Source organism: Antechinus flavipes, chromosome 1 (assembly GCF_016432865.1).
Source record: "Antechinus flavipes isolate AdamAnt ecotype Samford, QLD, Australia chromosome 1, AdamAnt_v2, whole genome shotgun sequence".
NCBI classification, from domain to species: Eukaryota; Metazoa; Chordata; class Mammalia; order Dasyuromorphia; family Dasyuridae; genus Antechinus; species Antechinus flavipes.
The window spans coordinates 535872558-535889210 of NC_067398.1; the positions used below are offsets into that span (position 1 = coordinate 535872558).

The following is a 16653-nucleotide window of genomic DNA, read 5'->3' on the forward strand; positions in this document are numbered from 1 at the left end:
TTAGAACAGAGTAAGGTTAAGGTTGGAGAAAGTAAAGGAGACATGTATTCTCAGGTAATTATGAGCTCCTAGAACCTGTGATCTATTCCAGAAATTTCCCTACAACCCCCAATCAATCCTTTTCCATTCTTGTTATAATTCCGGAAGTCAATGACTGACTAAAGAATACACTCCATACTCTTAAAGATTTTTTTCTTTTACTACAGAAACCCTTTATTTTTCTCCACAGATCATGCAAAATCAAAAGCTACCTTGTGTTTTGATAAACAGTTTTGAAGAACCATATTGTATGAATGAAGATCATGTAGCAGATCTCAAGAAACAATTTAATCTTGTCACCATGCAAGAATTTCTTGAAAACAAAACACATTTCAGTCAAAAGATACAAGCTATATACATATGGGGAGGGAAACCAGTTATTGACAAGGAGCTACTGCAGAGCCTACCTACCTTGAAGATTATTGTAAACTCAGGAGCAGGCCTGGATCATCTGGACCTGAACTTGATTGCCAGCTTTGGTGTGAAACTGGCCAACACTCCACATGCTGTTACTAACAGCACTGCAGATATGGGGATGACCTTACTTTTGGCATCAGCCCGGAGAATATTAGAAGGTAAAATGACCTTTTGAGCCATTTAATTTCACAGTGATTGATAAAGATTTTCGGAGTCTTTATTTGTGAAAATAATGACAAAGTATTCAAACTGATCTTCTAAAAATATAAGTCCTTTTCAAGTTGTCCTGATTCTTAGATAATGAGTTATGAAATATGGAATCCTTCAGAAAAAAGTTTTTGAATGAATAAATTAAAATACATAGAATTACAAAAAGAAACCAATTCTACTGAAATATCAAAGAATTTTAAAATAAGTTTCCAGACCCAAGGTTAAGAACCCCAGCCTTATTGTGGCAGAAGATTTCTAATTTAGAATGAATGCTACAATATGCCTTTTTATTAAATATTCTGTGAATATTTGAAGAAGAATACTGATTTTTCCAAATTATATTATGGCTTATTTTTTGCTGAAACTCTTGTTTTACTTCATGTGGAAATGGATGAGTTGTATGTTCCAGAGCATGAGCTTTCAGAACATCTCATTTTATTAGAGATTGTATAGTGGGGTACAAATCACAATTTACTTTCCTTCATTTCTTTGTCTTAAAAGCACAATAATATTGTTTGTGGTGATAATTCCATGGCTCACTTTTGCATCTTGGATTTTTAGGGAATGAAGTAGCTACTTCACCAGACACTAAGTCCTTTTCTATTAATTGGACGGGTCAAGAAGTGACTGGCTCTACTCTGGGAATCATAGGTATGGGCAAAATTGGCTATAAAATTGCTCAGCGAGCCAAAGCATTTGAAATGAAGATTCTGTATCACAATAGGAACCGCAGGTAAAACTTTCCGCAAAATGAATTCTTAACTTACCTGAAGCTTTGCTCTCTCTAAATGAAACCCATGATTCCATTTGCTGCTACACCATAGCATAATGATGATAAAATTCTTTGTTTCTCTCCCCATAGACTTTCAGTCATATTCTCCATCACTCTTTTCTTCCTCCCTCCCATCCTCTCCCCCACCCCACCACGACCCCAATTCTTGAATTTTCTCTCAAAAGTATATCTTCTTACTACACGGTATTATTTCTATCTCTCTTTATCTTGTTTCCCCCCAGATATGTGGTAGTAAAAGACAGAAGAATATTTTAATAGTAAACAATGTTTTGTAAAAGTAGTTTTAATTTTGTAGAACCCTTGCCTATCACCATCATCACCCCTGAAAGGATATGGAAATCCTCCACTTTCTACAATTCACATTTTGAGAACTTCTACCCTGTATCTATCTTGGTGAATATATATAGGCTGTTTTCTCCTTCTCCCATCTTTTTAATTTTAAAGTCCCTTTGATTTATAAGCTTGGAGCTTGGAGCTAGGATTTGAACAGTTTTTCTAACTCTAAACCTAATTATTTTCCCATTTTGCCACACTATTATCATGCTTCTTTTATTCAATTTGAACTTAATTGTCAGCCTTTAATCTAAATTATGTATCTGAATTATTTTACCTTGTTTAAGATTCCTTTTCAGTGACTTTTTCCCTGGATTTTGACCTTGGTCATTTGAGGTTTCTTTGGTCTTAGGCTGTTTTTAATAGGAAATTTACTTTATTTTCTCTGTTAACTCTGGCAGGAAGGTGGAAGAAGAACAGGCAGTTGGGGCCTATTACTGTGCAAAACTGGATGAGCTGCTACAACAGTCAGATTTTGTGTTGCTGGTACCCCCTTTAACACCTCAGACTTATAAGATGATTGGAAAAAGGGAACTAGGACTAATGAAACCCACTGCTACTCTTATAAACATTGGCAGAGGTAATAGATACCATAAGATATGTCTACCAAAATTTTTTCTCCTTCATTGAAAAGATGCAGAAAATAAATCTGAGCTATTTGGCATTCTCTATCAACTTCCTTCTCTTGCAGTCTCTTTAGTTCAAAGAATAACTCAAGATTGGTAAGCAAGTGAATTAAAATTTACTTTCTAGTTACGAGTTCTTGATCTTTTTGTGAATGCATTTTTAATACATGTTATTAAATAAGTCAAGAAAATCATTGTTTTGAAATAAGATTTTTAATACCTTTTTTTTTCACAAGAATTGTAGCACATTAAGTCTTCTAAGTTCAACTCTGTGTCTAATCATTTTCTCAGCAAAATCTTATTTTTTCTTAACATTTTTATAATACCTAATTTAAAAATCTACACATAGTAGACAAAAGTAAGTCATGATTGAATATAGACCTTTTAAGACTTAGAACCCTAACAGAGTTTACTATAAGTAGACAAAGTTCTATAGATATTGAAATGACACTATTGATATGAATGGCAATTCTATGTGTCAGTATTACTGATGATCAGAAAGCAAATAGCGGAGTATGGAAGCCAGAGTTCAAGGATTTGATTCTGCTATTAACTATGACTTTATGCCTTAATTCCTTTATGTATATATAATACTGATAATATTTGGAATTTGCAACTCACAAGCATTAAAAAAAGGTAAAATTCCTTTGGAAAACTAAGAATTTATATTATGAATATATACAAAAGAGTATATATTACTATATAATCTTTATAATTATATAAATAAGAGATAATTATTGAAAGTTATATTAACATATAATGAACATATAACATTATCATTGTTTATATCAATCTTTGCTCCTAGTGCCCCATAAGCATCTTAAGTAAACAGAATACCCCATGAAAGATGCATTAAATCATAATGGTTGATGCTTCTATTGCAATAGCACTAAACATGTAAATGATCTAAATTCAGAAAATTTTACAACAAACACAAGAACAGTATTTTGAAGAATTGGTCTTCAAAAAAGAAAAATACCTTTGTCAGAGCAACTTGGCTACTCTTCTGAGTCTTAGAATTAGACATTTATTGAATAATGATTGACATTCAGAAAAAGCATCACAAGTCTTTTGCAAGTCTGTTCTAAGTGAAAGTTCTAAGCATAAAGGAGAATTTTTTTTTTACATGTGGACATTTTTTCCTCTATTGTATATAGTCTAACTAAATTACAATGACAAAAATACTATTATATTAATTCAGGTCAGTTGGTTGATCAAGATGCCCTAGTTGAAGCTCTTCAAACTGGAATTATTAAAGCTGCAGGACTGGATGTGACTTACCCTGAACCCCTGCCAAGGTAAAAACAAAACTGTTTCTGTAAATTGTTTTTTGTTGCTGAGGGTTATATGCCTTGCCCAGGGTCACACAGCTAGGAAGAATTAAGTGTATGAGGTCAGATTTTAACTCAGATACTCTTGATTTCAGGGTTGGTGCTCTATCTACTGGGCCATCTAGCTGCCCTGAAAATTTTTTTGAAAAATAAAAATAGAAGGATTTTGAGGATAAAAGTTTTTTTTGGCTGATATCTTATTTATAGACTTACAGGATTCTAATATTGGTTTCCTACCTGGCTGTCATCTTTGGGCCTTAAATTCTCTATTATGCCCTCACATGAAGTACTTTCTCCCTTCCTTTCCAATTACACATTGCATCTTTCTTTTGTATGTTTTCTTCCCCCATAAGATCATTAGTTCTTTAGTGCGTGGACTTTCTTTTTTCTTCTTTTTATCCCTAGCACTTAGCATAGTACCTGGCACATAGTAGTCGCTTGATAAATGTTTATTGCCTTTTGACTATCCAATCTCCCACCTACTATAGCAATTTTTTTCTGTAACAGCACTGAGAGTTATTTGCCCAACTTAAAATTAAATATCTTGCAGACACAAATTGTTTGATACTTCTATGAGTTAATCTATTCCATTGTTAAATAGTTCTAATATTTAAATAGATTTAGGTTTGCTATAAGAAAGAGCCCCTTGTCACTTCTTCCCAATGGTCCTAGCTTTTCCAGTTTTTTTGGGAAAATGAATATACTTGAATTTTCTGAACTCAGATTTTGTGTCTCTATTTAGTCTTCTCTTCTCCAGGCTAACTACCTAGTTTCCTCATCAGCAAAATGAGAATATTTGACTACATTAGTGTTTAAAATTTTTTTGATTTCTGTATCCCTTTACATGTTTAAAATCATTACTTCTATTGATATTTTACTGACATTGAAACTGATATAAATTTTAAAATATTAACTCCTGCAAAAATAAGCCTACATATTAACATAAATAACAAAATAACTACATTTTCCAAAACAAAAAGTTCAGTGAGAAGAGTATGTAAAAATATTACATATTTTTACAAATCTCTTCAATGTCTGACTTAATCGGCAACAGCTGAATTTTAATACCTGTTTCTATATTCAGTATTTCATTTTGGTTGATTTTCATAGATTTGGAATTGGGAGATGGAGTATTTTAACAGGCAGATATCATAATATTCAAATAATTGTGACCTTGTGGATCCCTCAGATAGGTCTCAGAAACTCTCAAAAGGTTCTCAGACCATAATTTAAGAAATTTGGGAAGAGAAAATCTTTAAAGCTTTCTTTGGTTCTACTTCTTACTACATGGATAATTCTTCCATGAATCAAATGGAATTTTCTTGAATTTTTTTCAAACCTTCTACATTTTTATCTTTGTATAAGTATTAAAAATGTAACTACAATTTGGTAATGATTTAAAAAGAAACCAATAGAACTGCAATAGTTTTTTCACTGTAGAGTATTTTGGGTCTCATCTTTGGTTAAAGGTAGCAAAATTATACCAATCCTTCATGTTTATTGCACAACTTTTCACTCTTATATCTATGATTAAAACTGAACAGATTTGTCACTTCCATTTATTAATTTTAACTTTGCCATCATTAGCAATATAAAACAAATGTCTTGCATTATCTATTAATACTTTAAATGTTTCAAGTCAGATTTTGTGTCTCTAGTCTTTTCTTCTCCAGGTTAATTTCTTGCATTGTATCCTTGTTCTGGGCCTCTAGTTTCCTCATCTATAAAATAAGAATACTGGACCAGGCAATCTTTTAAAATTTTGTCTGATTCTGAGATTCCATTATTACTCCATAAATCAAATGGAATTTTCTTGTATTCTTTTTTAATCTCCTACAAATTTTTATTTTCCTATAACTACAAAAATGTAACTACAGCAAAATAATGTAAAGCAATGAAACATGAATAATTTTTTTCTTTATTAAAGCTTTTTATTTTTCAAAACATATATATGGATAATTCTTCAACATTAACTCTTGCAAAACCTTGTGTTCCAATTTCCCCCCTTTTCTCACCCTCTCCCCAAATGGCAAGTAGTCCAGTATATGTTAAATATGATAGAAATATATGTTAAATCCAATATATGCATACATATTTACACAATTATCTTGCTGCACAAGGAAAATCAAATCAGAAAAAAAATGCAAGCAAACAACAACAAAAAGAATGAAAATGCTATGTTGTGAATCACACTCACTTTCCACAGGCCTCTCTCTGGGTATAGATCACTCTCTTCATTGCAATACCATTGGAACTGGTCTGAATCATCTCATTGTTGAAGAGAGCCACATGCATCAGAATTGATCATCATATGATATTGTTGTTGCCGTGTACAATGATCTCCTGGCTCTACTCAACATAAATGATTTTTAAAATGTATTTGTGTTTCAGATCTCATCCTTTATTAAAGTTAAGGAATGTTACTTTGACACCTCATATGGGATGTGGAACTCGTCAATGTCTTCTCCTCATGAAGGAAACTATGGTTGAAAGCCTTCTGGCTGCTTTCGGTGGCCTTCCTATTCCTAATGAAGTACGTCTTAAATGATTTTTTTGGGTGGAAAGATCATAATGATGAAAACTTGGCAAACTAAATGGCAAAGGATTACTTTTACTTGATATACTTTATATATGTTAGTCATATATGTAAGTCATCAAACAGGAAATTGGGATCTCAGTTATTTTCAGGATGATAGAGCAGCTGATTAGGAGGGGAAGAAATCCCAGAGAATGAAATTGGGCGAATTCCTCCATCTCTTTTCCCAATAATAATCTTATATATTGAGTATCCACCTGTATCCAAAAGAATACATAGAAACTGAAATCATTGGTTAGACTCTACAAAACCTCCTTATTAACCAACCTTGAAGAAATCTGGGAACATTACACTTTAAGACTCTACTCCCCTTCAATTAATTACTGCACAAAAAGATACCAATGTTTTGATCTGGAAATAGGGGTAGCAAACAATGCTTTCCTTTTCATCAATTACCATTAAAAGGAAAGAATTTCTCATACCCATCAGGGATGAGACTTTTCTATACAAAAAGAGAAAACTGAGAATCCTTCTTTGGAGCTGCTGCTCTACCACTTCAATTCCAGATTTGAGTTTGAAATAATATAGCATGCCACACTTACTTTTAGTCCTCCTGCAGCCTCAATTGGTTACATATGGTATCCTTTAATCATTTTTGGAAATATAAACAAAAGTATTTATTAACGTAATATCAATGAGGAAAGATGCAATAGAATATTTCCCCTATCAACATGGAGTATTCTCTTCCATAAATTTACACACGCTAAAAGTGGGGGAATATGTAGATCATAGGAGAGGCACATTCCTGGGGAACATCTGGTCAGAGCAATAGTGTTGTCCTTATTAGATTTTGTTCCTCTAGATATAGCCAGACTTTGCTCCCTTGGACATGTAATTGTGGAGCTTTTGTATGCTTTCAGACCACTTAAGTTGTTGGCTATGATGCTATTTCTTCCTTTTGAAAGAATAGTTTCTGTATAAAGGTATGAAATTGTCCCTTTCCCTTAACTCAGTGACTAAGTCTATAATCCAAACAAATCAAAGAAAAAGGAAAAGACACAGATCCATAAAATGTTTATAGTAGCTCTTTTTGTGGAGGTAAAGAATTGAAAACTCAGGATGCCCACCATGTGAGAAATAGTTGAATAAAATTACATGAGTGTGATAGAATATTAAATGTGCTGTAAGAAATGATGAAGAGGATCAGCTCAGTGATTGGTGAGTTTTTAAGTTATTATTTTGAAGTTCTTTCAAAAATAGTACCAGGATTTATATTACTTTCATTAATTCTATTAATTTTTTCATCAGCTTGTTTAGACTATTTGGATTGTAGTTACCATAGTTTCAGGTACTGTCTTCTTATCTTTATTTTAGAATCATAGAATCTGGTTTCTAACTCTTATGAAAACAGAATGACTAAATACACTTCCAAAGGAATTATAATGAAACATGCTGTCCACCTCCATATAGAGTACTGATGATCTCAGATCACAAATTGAAGCATATATGGGGGAAAAAGATTTATTGTTTAGGGAAAATTATTATATGTTTAAATCTAATTCTATATGATTAAAAGTTGTCTTCTCCCAGAATGTTACCTGATCTCATTAACTGTCTAGGAATGTTGGAGATGGCTACAAAGTGTTCCTTTAGATCTTGAATCCACTCAAATAATACTTGTTTTGAATTAACACAACCAGGACTTGTGATGGTTCCACCCAAATTTATATTTTGGGGTTCCCTTGTATTTTGGCTTAATCCAAATTTTGTTGAATGTTTACAGTTATTCATTTCCATCTCAACCTACCTCCCTTTCAAGTTATTGTCATCAACTTTGCTTAACTGTGTATGAATGCTTATTTTGTGGGGACCTTTATCTAAATCCTATGTAAGATAAACCTTATAGAGTCTGAAAAAGAGGAAGACATACTTTCTTTCCAGATCCTTATCCTCTACCAAATGACCTAATAAATTTCTTTTTTAAAACTATTTTAGATTTTTTGGTTCTCACAAACAATACATATATTCTTCCCTTTGTTACCCCCTCTCCCTACTTTGGACAAGACTAATCGAAGAATTTGTTTTGTTGGACTATACATATTTGTAATAGATTTTTTTCTTGCTTTCTCAGTGGATATGAGAGAAGGACAAGAGAATTTGAAACTGAAAATAACATTGAATTTTAAATGAGAGAATTTTAAATAAAAAAGTCTATTTCAGTTTAAAGTCCTGGTATGTATAATAATCCGTTCAGAAAAATAGCAAGTAGAAGATGGCAGAGAGGAGGCACATAGCTGCATAGCTCCACGTTTTCTCTCACTATCCATTTCATTTCATGCCTCTGAATTAATGCTTGATTGAAAAAAAACCTACAATTAGTTGCCAAGAGAAGCCATCCTTGAGACTCGTCAGGAAAGGTCTGTTTTTGCGTGAGGGCGGGGACGGTTTTAGATGGGAAGCAGGCTGCGGGCAGCGGCAGTGAGAGCAGGGAAGGCAGCTCAGAGCCGAGCAGAGTGGAGAGGGGGTGGGGCGTGATCGCAGCAGTCTCTGCAGGGAGAGCTTTGCTACAGGATCGGATACTTTGCTCCAGCAGCAAGCCAGCAGCCCAGCAGAGAAGCTAAAAACATCGGGGGTGAAGAATACAACCCCAAATAGCTGGAGTCTCTCGGGACCTGGCCACCCCTCCCTCACAGTGACTCAGCACGCTCTTGGAGTCTCAGAGCGCAGGCTCAGCACAGTCGGGCTAGTGCCTCACTGCTGCCCCCACAGTCTGTAGAGGAAGCTCGGTAACACCACCCAGCCCCTCCCCCAAAGAAAGCAGCCTCCATTGAAGGGTTTTTTCTTCTGTTTCTTTGATAGTTTGTCTTTGATTATTAGACAGAATGAGCAAGAAACTGAAGAAGACTTTAACCCTTGACAGTTTCTATACAGATAAAGAGCAGACTTCAAATCCTGAGGAGACTAAAAACAAACAGTCTCCAGGTGAATCCCCAAAGGAGGAGATCATCTGTTCTTCAGCATAGATGAATCTCATAGAAGAAATTAAAAAGGTTCTCACAAGAGAGCTAGAAGAAAAATGGGAAAAGGAGAAGGAGGCTTGGCAAAAGAGCCTGGAGAAGTCATCCCACTCATTTAAAGAGAGAGTGGATAAAGAAATCAAATCCTTGAAAAATAGGATTAGTGAACTGGAAACAGAAAATAGCTCTCTAAAAAACAAAATTGGCGAAATGGAAAAAAAATTCCATAGAACCAAAGAACTCAATTGGACAATTAGAAAAAGATTTTTAAAAAGTGAGTGAAGAAAATACTTCACTGAAAATCAGGGTCGAACAAATGGAATTGAATGACTAAATACACTTCCAAAGGGAAAAAAAGAGCCTGGACACTATTTTCCAGGAAATTATCAAAGAGAACTGCCCAGAAGTCATAGAAACAAAGGGTAAAATAGACATTGAAAGAATTCATCGATCCCCTACTGAAAGGGATCCTAAAATCAAAACACCAAGAAATATAGTGACCAAATGCCAGAATCCTCAGATGAAGGAAAAAATACTGCAAGCAGCTAGAAAAACCCAATTCAAGTATCGAGGAGCCACAATAAGGATCACCCAGGATCTAGCAGCATCCACACTAAAAGATCGAAGGGCCTGGAATATGATATTCCGAAAGGCTAAGGAACTTGGTATGCAACCAAAAATAACTTACCTAGCTAGAATGAGCATCTTTTTCCAGGGAAGAAGATGGACATTCAACAAAGTAAGCGAATTTCACCTATTTTTGATGAAAAAGCCAGAACTTAACAAAAAGTTTGATCTACAAGTACAGAACTCAAGAGAAATCTAAAAAGGTAAAGATTAATCTTGGGAACTATATTTCGGCTATAAAGATATATAAAGAATACATGTATACCTTGTTCTAGAAACTAGATGTGGAAAGGACATTGTACCAGAAAAAGGAGAAAGTGGGGTTACTACATCTCATGAAGAGGCAAAGAAAACCTATTATATCTGAGAGAAAGAATGGAGGGGGATGAATATAGTGAGTATTTTACTGCTTTCAGAATTGGCTTTAAAAGAAAAATTTTAGACATATTTAATCTATGGTGAAACTTCTCCCACCTCATTGAAAAGTGAGAAGGGAAAAGTGAAAAGGGAAGGAATAAGCTAAGTGGAAGGGAATACGGTAACTGGGAGGGAAAGGGGTAAGATAGGGGGAGGAACTCTAAGGGGGGGAGGGATACTAAAAAGGGAGGGCTGTGAGAAGCAAGTGGTGCTCACAAGCTTAATACTGGGAAGGGGGGAAGGGGGTAAGAAGAGAGAAAAGCACAAACCGGGGTTAACAAGATGGCAAGTAATACAGAATTGGTCATTTTAACCATAAATGTGAACGGGGTAAACTCCTCCATAAAGAGGAAGCGGTTAGCAGAATGGATTAAAAGCCAGAATCCTACAATATGTTGTTTACAGGAAACACACCTGAAACGGGGAGATACATGCAGGATAAAGGTAAAAGGTTGGAGCAAATTCTACTATGCTTCAGGTAAAGTCACAAAAGCAGGGGTAGCCATCCTGATCTCAGATCAGGCTAAAGCAAAAATTGATCTAATCAAAAAGATGAGGAAGGGCACTATATCTTGCTAAAGGGTAGAATGAATAATGAAGCAGTATCTATATTAAACATATATGCACCAAGTGGTGTAGCATCTAAATTCTTAAAAGAGAAATTAAGAGAGCTGCAAGAAGAAATAGACAGTAAAACTATAATAGTGGGAGATCTCAACCTTGCACTCTCAGAATTAGATAAATCAAACCACAAAATAAATAAGAAAGAAGTCAAAGAGATAAATAGAATACTAGAAAAATTAGATATGATAGATCTCTGGAGAAAATGTAATGGGGACAGAAAGGACTACACCTTCTTTTCAGCAGTTCATGGAACTTATACAAAAATTGACCATATATTAGGACATAAAAACCTCAAACTCAAATGCAGTAAGGCAGAAATAGTAAATGCATCCTTTTCAGACCACGATGCATTGAAAATTACATTCAACAAAAAGCCAGGGGAAAGTAGACCAAAAAATAATTGGAAACTAAATAATCTCATACTAAAGAATGATTGAGTGAAACAGCAAATTATAGACATAATAATTTCACCCAAGAAAACGATAATAATGAGACATCATACCAAAATGTATGGAATGCAGCCAAAGCGGTAATAAGGGGAAATCTCATATCTCTAGAGGCCTATTTGTATAAAATAGAGAAAGAGAAGGTCAATGAATTGGTCTTGCAACTAAAAATGCTAGAAAAGGAACAAATTAAAAATCCCCAGTCAAACACTAAACTTGAAATTCTAAAAATAAAAGGAGAGATTAATAAAATTGAAAGTAAAAAAACTATTGAATTAATTAATAAAACTAAGAGTTGGTTCTATGAAAAAACCAACAAAATAGACAAACCCTTAGTAAATCTGATTAAAAAAAGGAAAGAGGAAAATCAAATTGTTAGTCTTAAAAATGAAAAGGGAGAACTCACCACTAACGAAGAGGAAATTAGAGCAATAATTAGGAGTTACTTTGCCCAACTTTACGCCAATAAATTCGACAACTTAAATGAAATAGAAGAATACCTCCAAAAATATAGCTTGCCTAAACTAACAGAGGAAGAAGTATCCTAAATACTCCCATCTCAGAAAAAGAAATAGAACAAACTATCAATCAACTCCCTAAGAAAAAATCCCCAGGACCAGATGGATTTACATGTGAATTCTATCAAACATTTAAAGATCAATTAACTCCAATACTAAATAAACTATTTGAAAAAATAGGGATTGAAGAAGTCCTACCAAACTCCTTTTATGACACAGATATGGTACTGATACCTAAACCAGGTAGGCTGAAAACAGAGAAAGAAAATTATAGACCGATCTCCCTAATGAATATTGATGCTAAAATCTTAAATAAAATATTAGCAAAAAGATTACAGAAAATCATCCCCAGGATAATACACTATGACCAAGTAGGATTTATACCAAGAATGCTGGGCTGGTTCAATATTAGGAAAACTATTAGCATAATTGACTATATCAATAACCAACCAAACAAAAACCATATGATCATCTCAATAGATGCAGAAAAAGCATTTGATAAAATCCAACAGCCATTCCTAATAAAAACACTTTAGAGCATAGGAATAAATGGACTTTTCCTTAAAATAGTCAGGAGCATATATTTAAAACCTTCAGTAAGCATCATATGCAATGGGGAAAAACTGGAACCTTTCCCAGTAAGATCTGGAGTGAAGCAAGGTTGCCCACTATCACCATTATTATTCAATATTGTATTAGAAACACTAGCCTCTGCAATAAGAGTCGAGAAAGAGATTAAAGGAATTAAGAGTAGGCAATGAGGAAACCAAACTATCACTCTTTGCAGATGATATGATGGTATACCTAGAGAACCTCAGAGATTCTACTAAAAAGCTATTAGAAATAATTCATAATTTTAGCAAAGTAGCAGGATACAAAATAAATCCCCATAAATCCTCAGCATTTTTATACACCACCAACAAAATCCAAGAGCAAGAGATACAAAGAGAAATTCCATTCAAAATAACTGTTGATAGCATAAAATATTTGGGAATCTACCTACCAAAGGAAAGTCAGGAATTATTTGAGCAAAATTACAAAAAAGTTTCCACACAAATAAAGTTAGACTTAAATAATTGGAAAAATATTAAGTGCTCTTGGATAGGCCGAGCAAATATAATAAAGATGACAATACTCCCTAAACTAATTTATTTATTTAGTGCTATACCAATCAGACTTCCAAGAAAATATTTTAATGATCTAGAAAAAATAACAAAATTCATATGGAACAATAAAAAGTTGTGAATCTCAAGAGAATTAATGAAAAAAAATCAAATGAAGGTGGTCTTGCTGTACCTGATCTAAAATTATATTATAAAGCAGCAGTCACCAAAACCATTTGGTATTGGCTAAGAAATAGATTAGTTGATCAGTGGAAAAGGTTAGGTTCACAAGACAGAATAGTCAACTATAGCAATCTAGTGTTTGACAAACCCAAAGATTCTAACTTTTGGGATAAAAATTCATTATTTGATAAAAACTGCTGGGATAACTGGATATTAGTATGGCAGAAATTAGTCAAGGACCCACACAACACCATATACCATGATAAGATCAAAATGGGTCCATGACCTAGGCATAAAGAACGAGATTATAAATAAATTAGAAGAACATAGGATAGTTTATCTCTCAGACTTGTGGGGGAGAAAGAAATTTGTGACCAAAGATGAACTAGAGACCATTACTGATCACAAAATAGAAAATTTTGATCATATCAAATTAAAAAGCCTTTGTACAAACAGAACGAATGCAAACAAGATTAGAAGGGAATCAACAAACTGGGAAAACATCTTTACAGTTAAAGGTTCTGATAAAGGCCTCATTTCCAAAATATATAGAGAACTGACCCTAATTTATAAGAAACCAAGCCATTCTCCAATTGATAAATGGTCAAAGGATATGAACAGACAATTTTCAGATGATGAAATTGAAACTATTAACACTCATATGAAAGAGTGTTCCAAATCATTATTGATCAGAGAAATGCAAATTAAGACAACTCTGAGATACCACTACACACCTGTCAGATTGGCTAAGATGACAGGAAAAAATAATGATGAATGTTGGAGGGGATGTGGGAAAACGGGGACACTGATGCATTGTTGGTGGAGTTGTGAACAAATCCAACCATTCTGGAGAGCAATCTGGAATTATGCCCAAAAAGTTATCAAAATGTGCATACCCTTTAATCGAGCAGTGTTTCTATTGGGCTTATACCCCAAAGAGATACTAAAAAAGGGAAAGGGACCTGTATGTGCCAAAATGTTTGTAGCAGTCCTGTTTGTAGTGGCTAGAAACTGGAAAATGAATGGATGCCCATCAATTGGAGAATGGCTGGATAAATTGTGGTATATGAATGTTATGGAATATTATTGCTCTGTAAGGAATGACCAGCAGGATGAATACAGAGAGGCTTGGAGAGACCTACATGAACTGATGCTAAGTGAAATGAGCAGAACCAGGAGATCATTATACACTTCGACAACGATATTGTATGAGGATGTATTCTGATGGAAGTGGATTTCTTTGACAAAGAGACCTAACTGAGTTTTAATGGATAAATGATGGACAGAAACAGCTACACCCAAAGAAGGAACACTGGGAAACGAATGTGAACTATTTGCATTTTTGATTTTCTTCCTGAGTTATTTTTGCCTTCTGAATCCAATTCTCCCTGTGCAACAGGAGAACTGTTTGGTTCTACAAATATGTATTGTATCTAGGATATACTGCAACATATCTAATATATATAGGACTGCTTGCCATCTTGGGGAGGGGGTGGAGGGAGGGAGGGGAAAAATCGAAACATAAGCGAGTGCAAGGGATAATGTTGTAAAAAATTACCCTGGCATGGATTCTGTCAATCTAAAGTTATTATTAAATAAAATTAAATTTAAAAAAAAAGAAAAAGAAAAATAGCAAGTAGCCTTGGAATAGCAGAAAGCCTCCCTTTGTGGGGAAAACTTTAGCTTCCTGCTCTGTCTTGATCCTTTATGTTAAGTTTTTTGGGCAGAAAGTTTTCCACCTCAATAAGAACTCAGAGCTCTGAGAAGTTAAGCAACATGTTCAGTGTTTCACAGCTTATGTATGTGTGTTAGATATATCCCTTCTCTTCCACACTTTCCATAGTAAATATTAAATGTCTGAGACCAGATTTCAACTCAGGTCTTCCTAACTCCAGGGCTCTTTCTTTATTTACTGCACTATGTAGCTGCCCCAAACCATTCATTTCCCAATGAGAAGCGGCAATCATAAACCTAAAAAGAGTTCAATAAGAGAAATTGAAGAAAAATTAGGGAAAATAAGAACAAGAAAACCAAAAATATTATGAAAAACTGAACTGGAAAAAGAGTATCAAAAACTTGAGAAAATAACCTTTTGAAAACGAGAATTGGACAAGGTGAAGCTAATAACATAAGATAACAAAATAAAACAAAAGACAATTTGAAATTTCTCATCAGAAAAACAATTGCTGTGTAGAACTGATTGAGGAGAGACAATATAAGAATTGCTGGAATATCTGAAATTTATGATCAAAATAAAAATCTGGATAAAGCTTTGCAAGATATTAAGGAAAATTGCCATGAAATTGTAGAATAAGAAGGTAAAGCAGAAATAAAAAAATCCACTGATCACCACCTGCTAGAAATTCCAGGAGGAGAACTTACGGAAATATCGTAGCAAAGTTTCAAACATCTCAGGTCAAGGAAAAAATTTGAATGCAAGAAGAAAAAAAATTCAATACCAAGGAGCTCCAATAAGGATCACATGAGACCTAATAGCTTCTATATTAAAGGAACATAGGCCTTAGAACATATTTTACACAGCAAAAGATCCTAGATTGCAACCAACAAAGTATATTCCTTAGTGAAAAAAAATCACCATTTAATAAACAAAAGACTTTCAGTCATTTGTGTCAAAAAGAATAGAACTTAATGGAGAATTTGACATATAAGATCTAGGAGAAATATAAGATAAACATTAAAGATTAAAAGGGACTTAATAAGGTCAAAGCTGTTACTTATATGTGAAGATTATTCATGATTGTCAATATCTGAATAGTTTGAAAAAAAGCCTTGGGCTGAACTGTGTATGATGAGATGATTCTAAATAAAACTGAATCAGGATGAATAAAGACTAAGTAACTATTTCATACAAATGAGGCATGAAAGTAAGAAAATAAATGGAGGTAGAGGGCTTATAGTGTTGAACTTTATTCTTATTGAAAATGGGTTATGGGTTAAAGAGGGAACAACATATATCTTTAGGAGGATACAGAAATCTAATTTTTTTTTCCTGAGGCAATTGGGGTTAAGTGACTTGTACAGGTTCACACAGCTAGGCAGTGTTAAGTGTCTGAAGAAATCTTTTAAATTTAGAAAGAAGGCAAGGGGTGTAATAAGAGAGGTACTGTTAGAAAAATATCTAGATTAAGAAAATGAGAAGGAAGAAATAAGAGAAAAACTCTTAAGACAAATAGATTAAGGTGGAAAGTAAGGAAAGGATAAAGGAGGGACTTTTAGAGATATGGATAGATTAAATAAATTAGTAGGGATAGGACCAATAAGTCAAAAAGGATAGAAGAAATAGGATAGAGGGAAATACCAAAATAATTTTGAATGTGATCAGAATGAATTTACTCATAAAATGGAAAAAAGCATAATGAATTAAAAATCTGAATTCAACAATATGTTGCTTTCAGGAAACACAATAAGAATG

At 33.9% G+C, this 16653-nt stretch overlaps 1 protein-coding gene across 1 annotated transcript; it reads left to right on the top strand.

The window, feature by feature from the left end:
• The first annotated feature begins 232 nt into the window (after window positions 1-232).
• On the top strand, window positions 233-8274 carry LOC127544087 (probable 2-ketogluconate reductase). The gene is made up of 5 exons (XM_051970578.1): window positions 233-614; window positions 1228-1399; window positions 2194-2372; window positions 3620-3716; window positions 6141-8274. Exons 1-5 carry the CDS (start codon window positions 233-235, stop codon window positions 6295-6297), a joined length of 987 nt encoding a protein of 328 aa, XP_051826538.1. The 3' UTR covers window positions 6298-8274.
• The last annotated feature ends 8379 nt before the right edge of the window (window positions 8275-16653 follow it).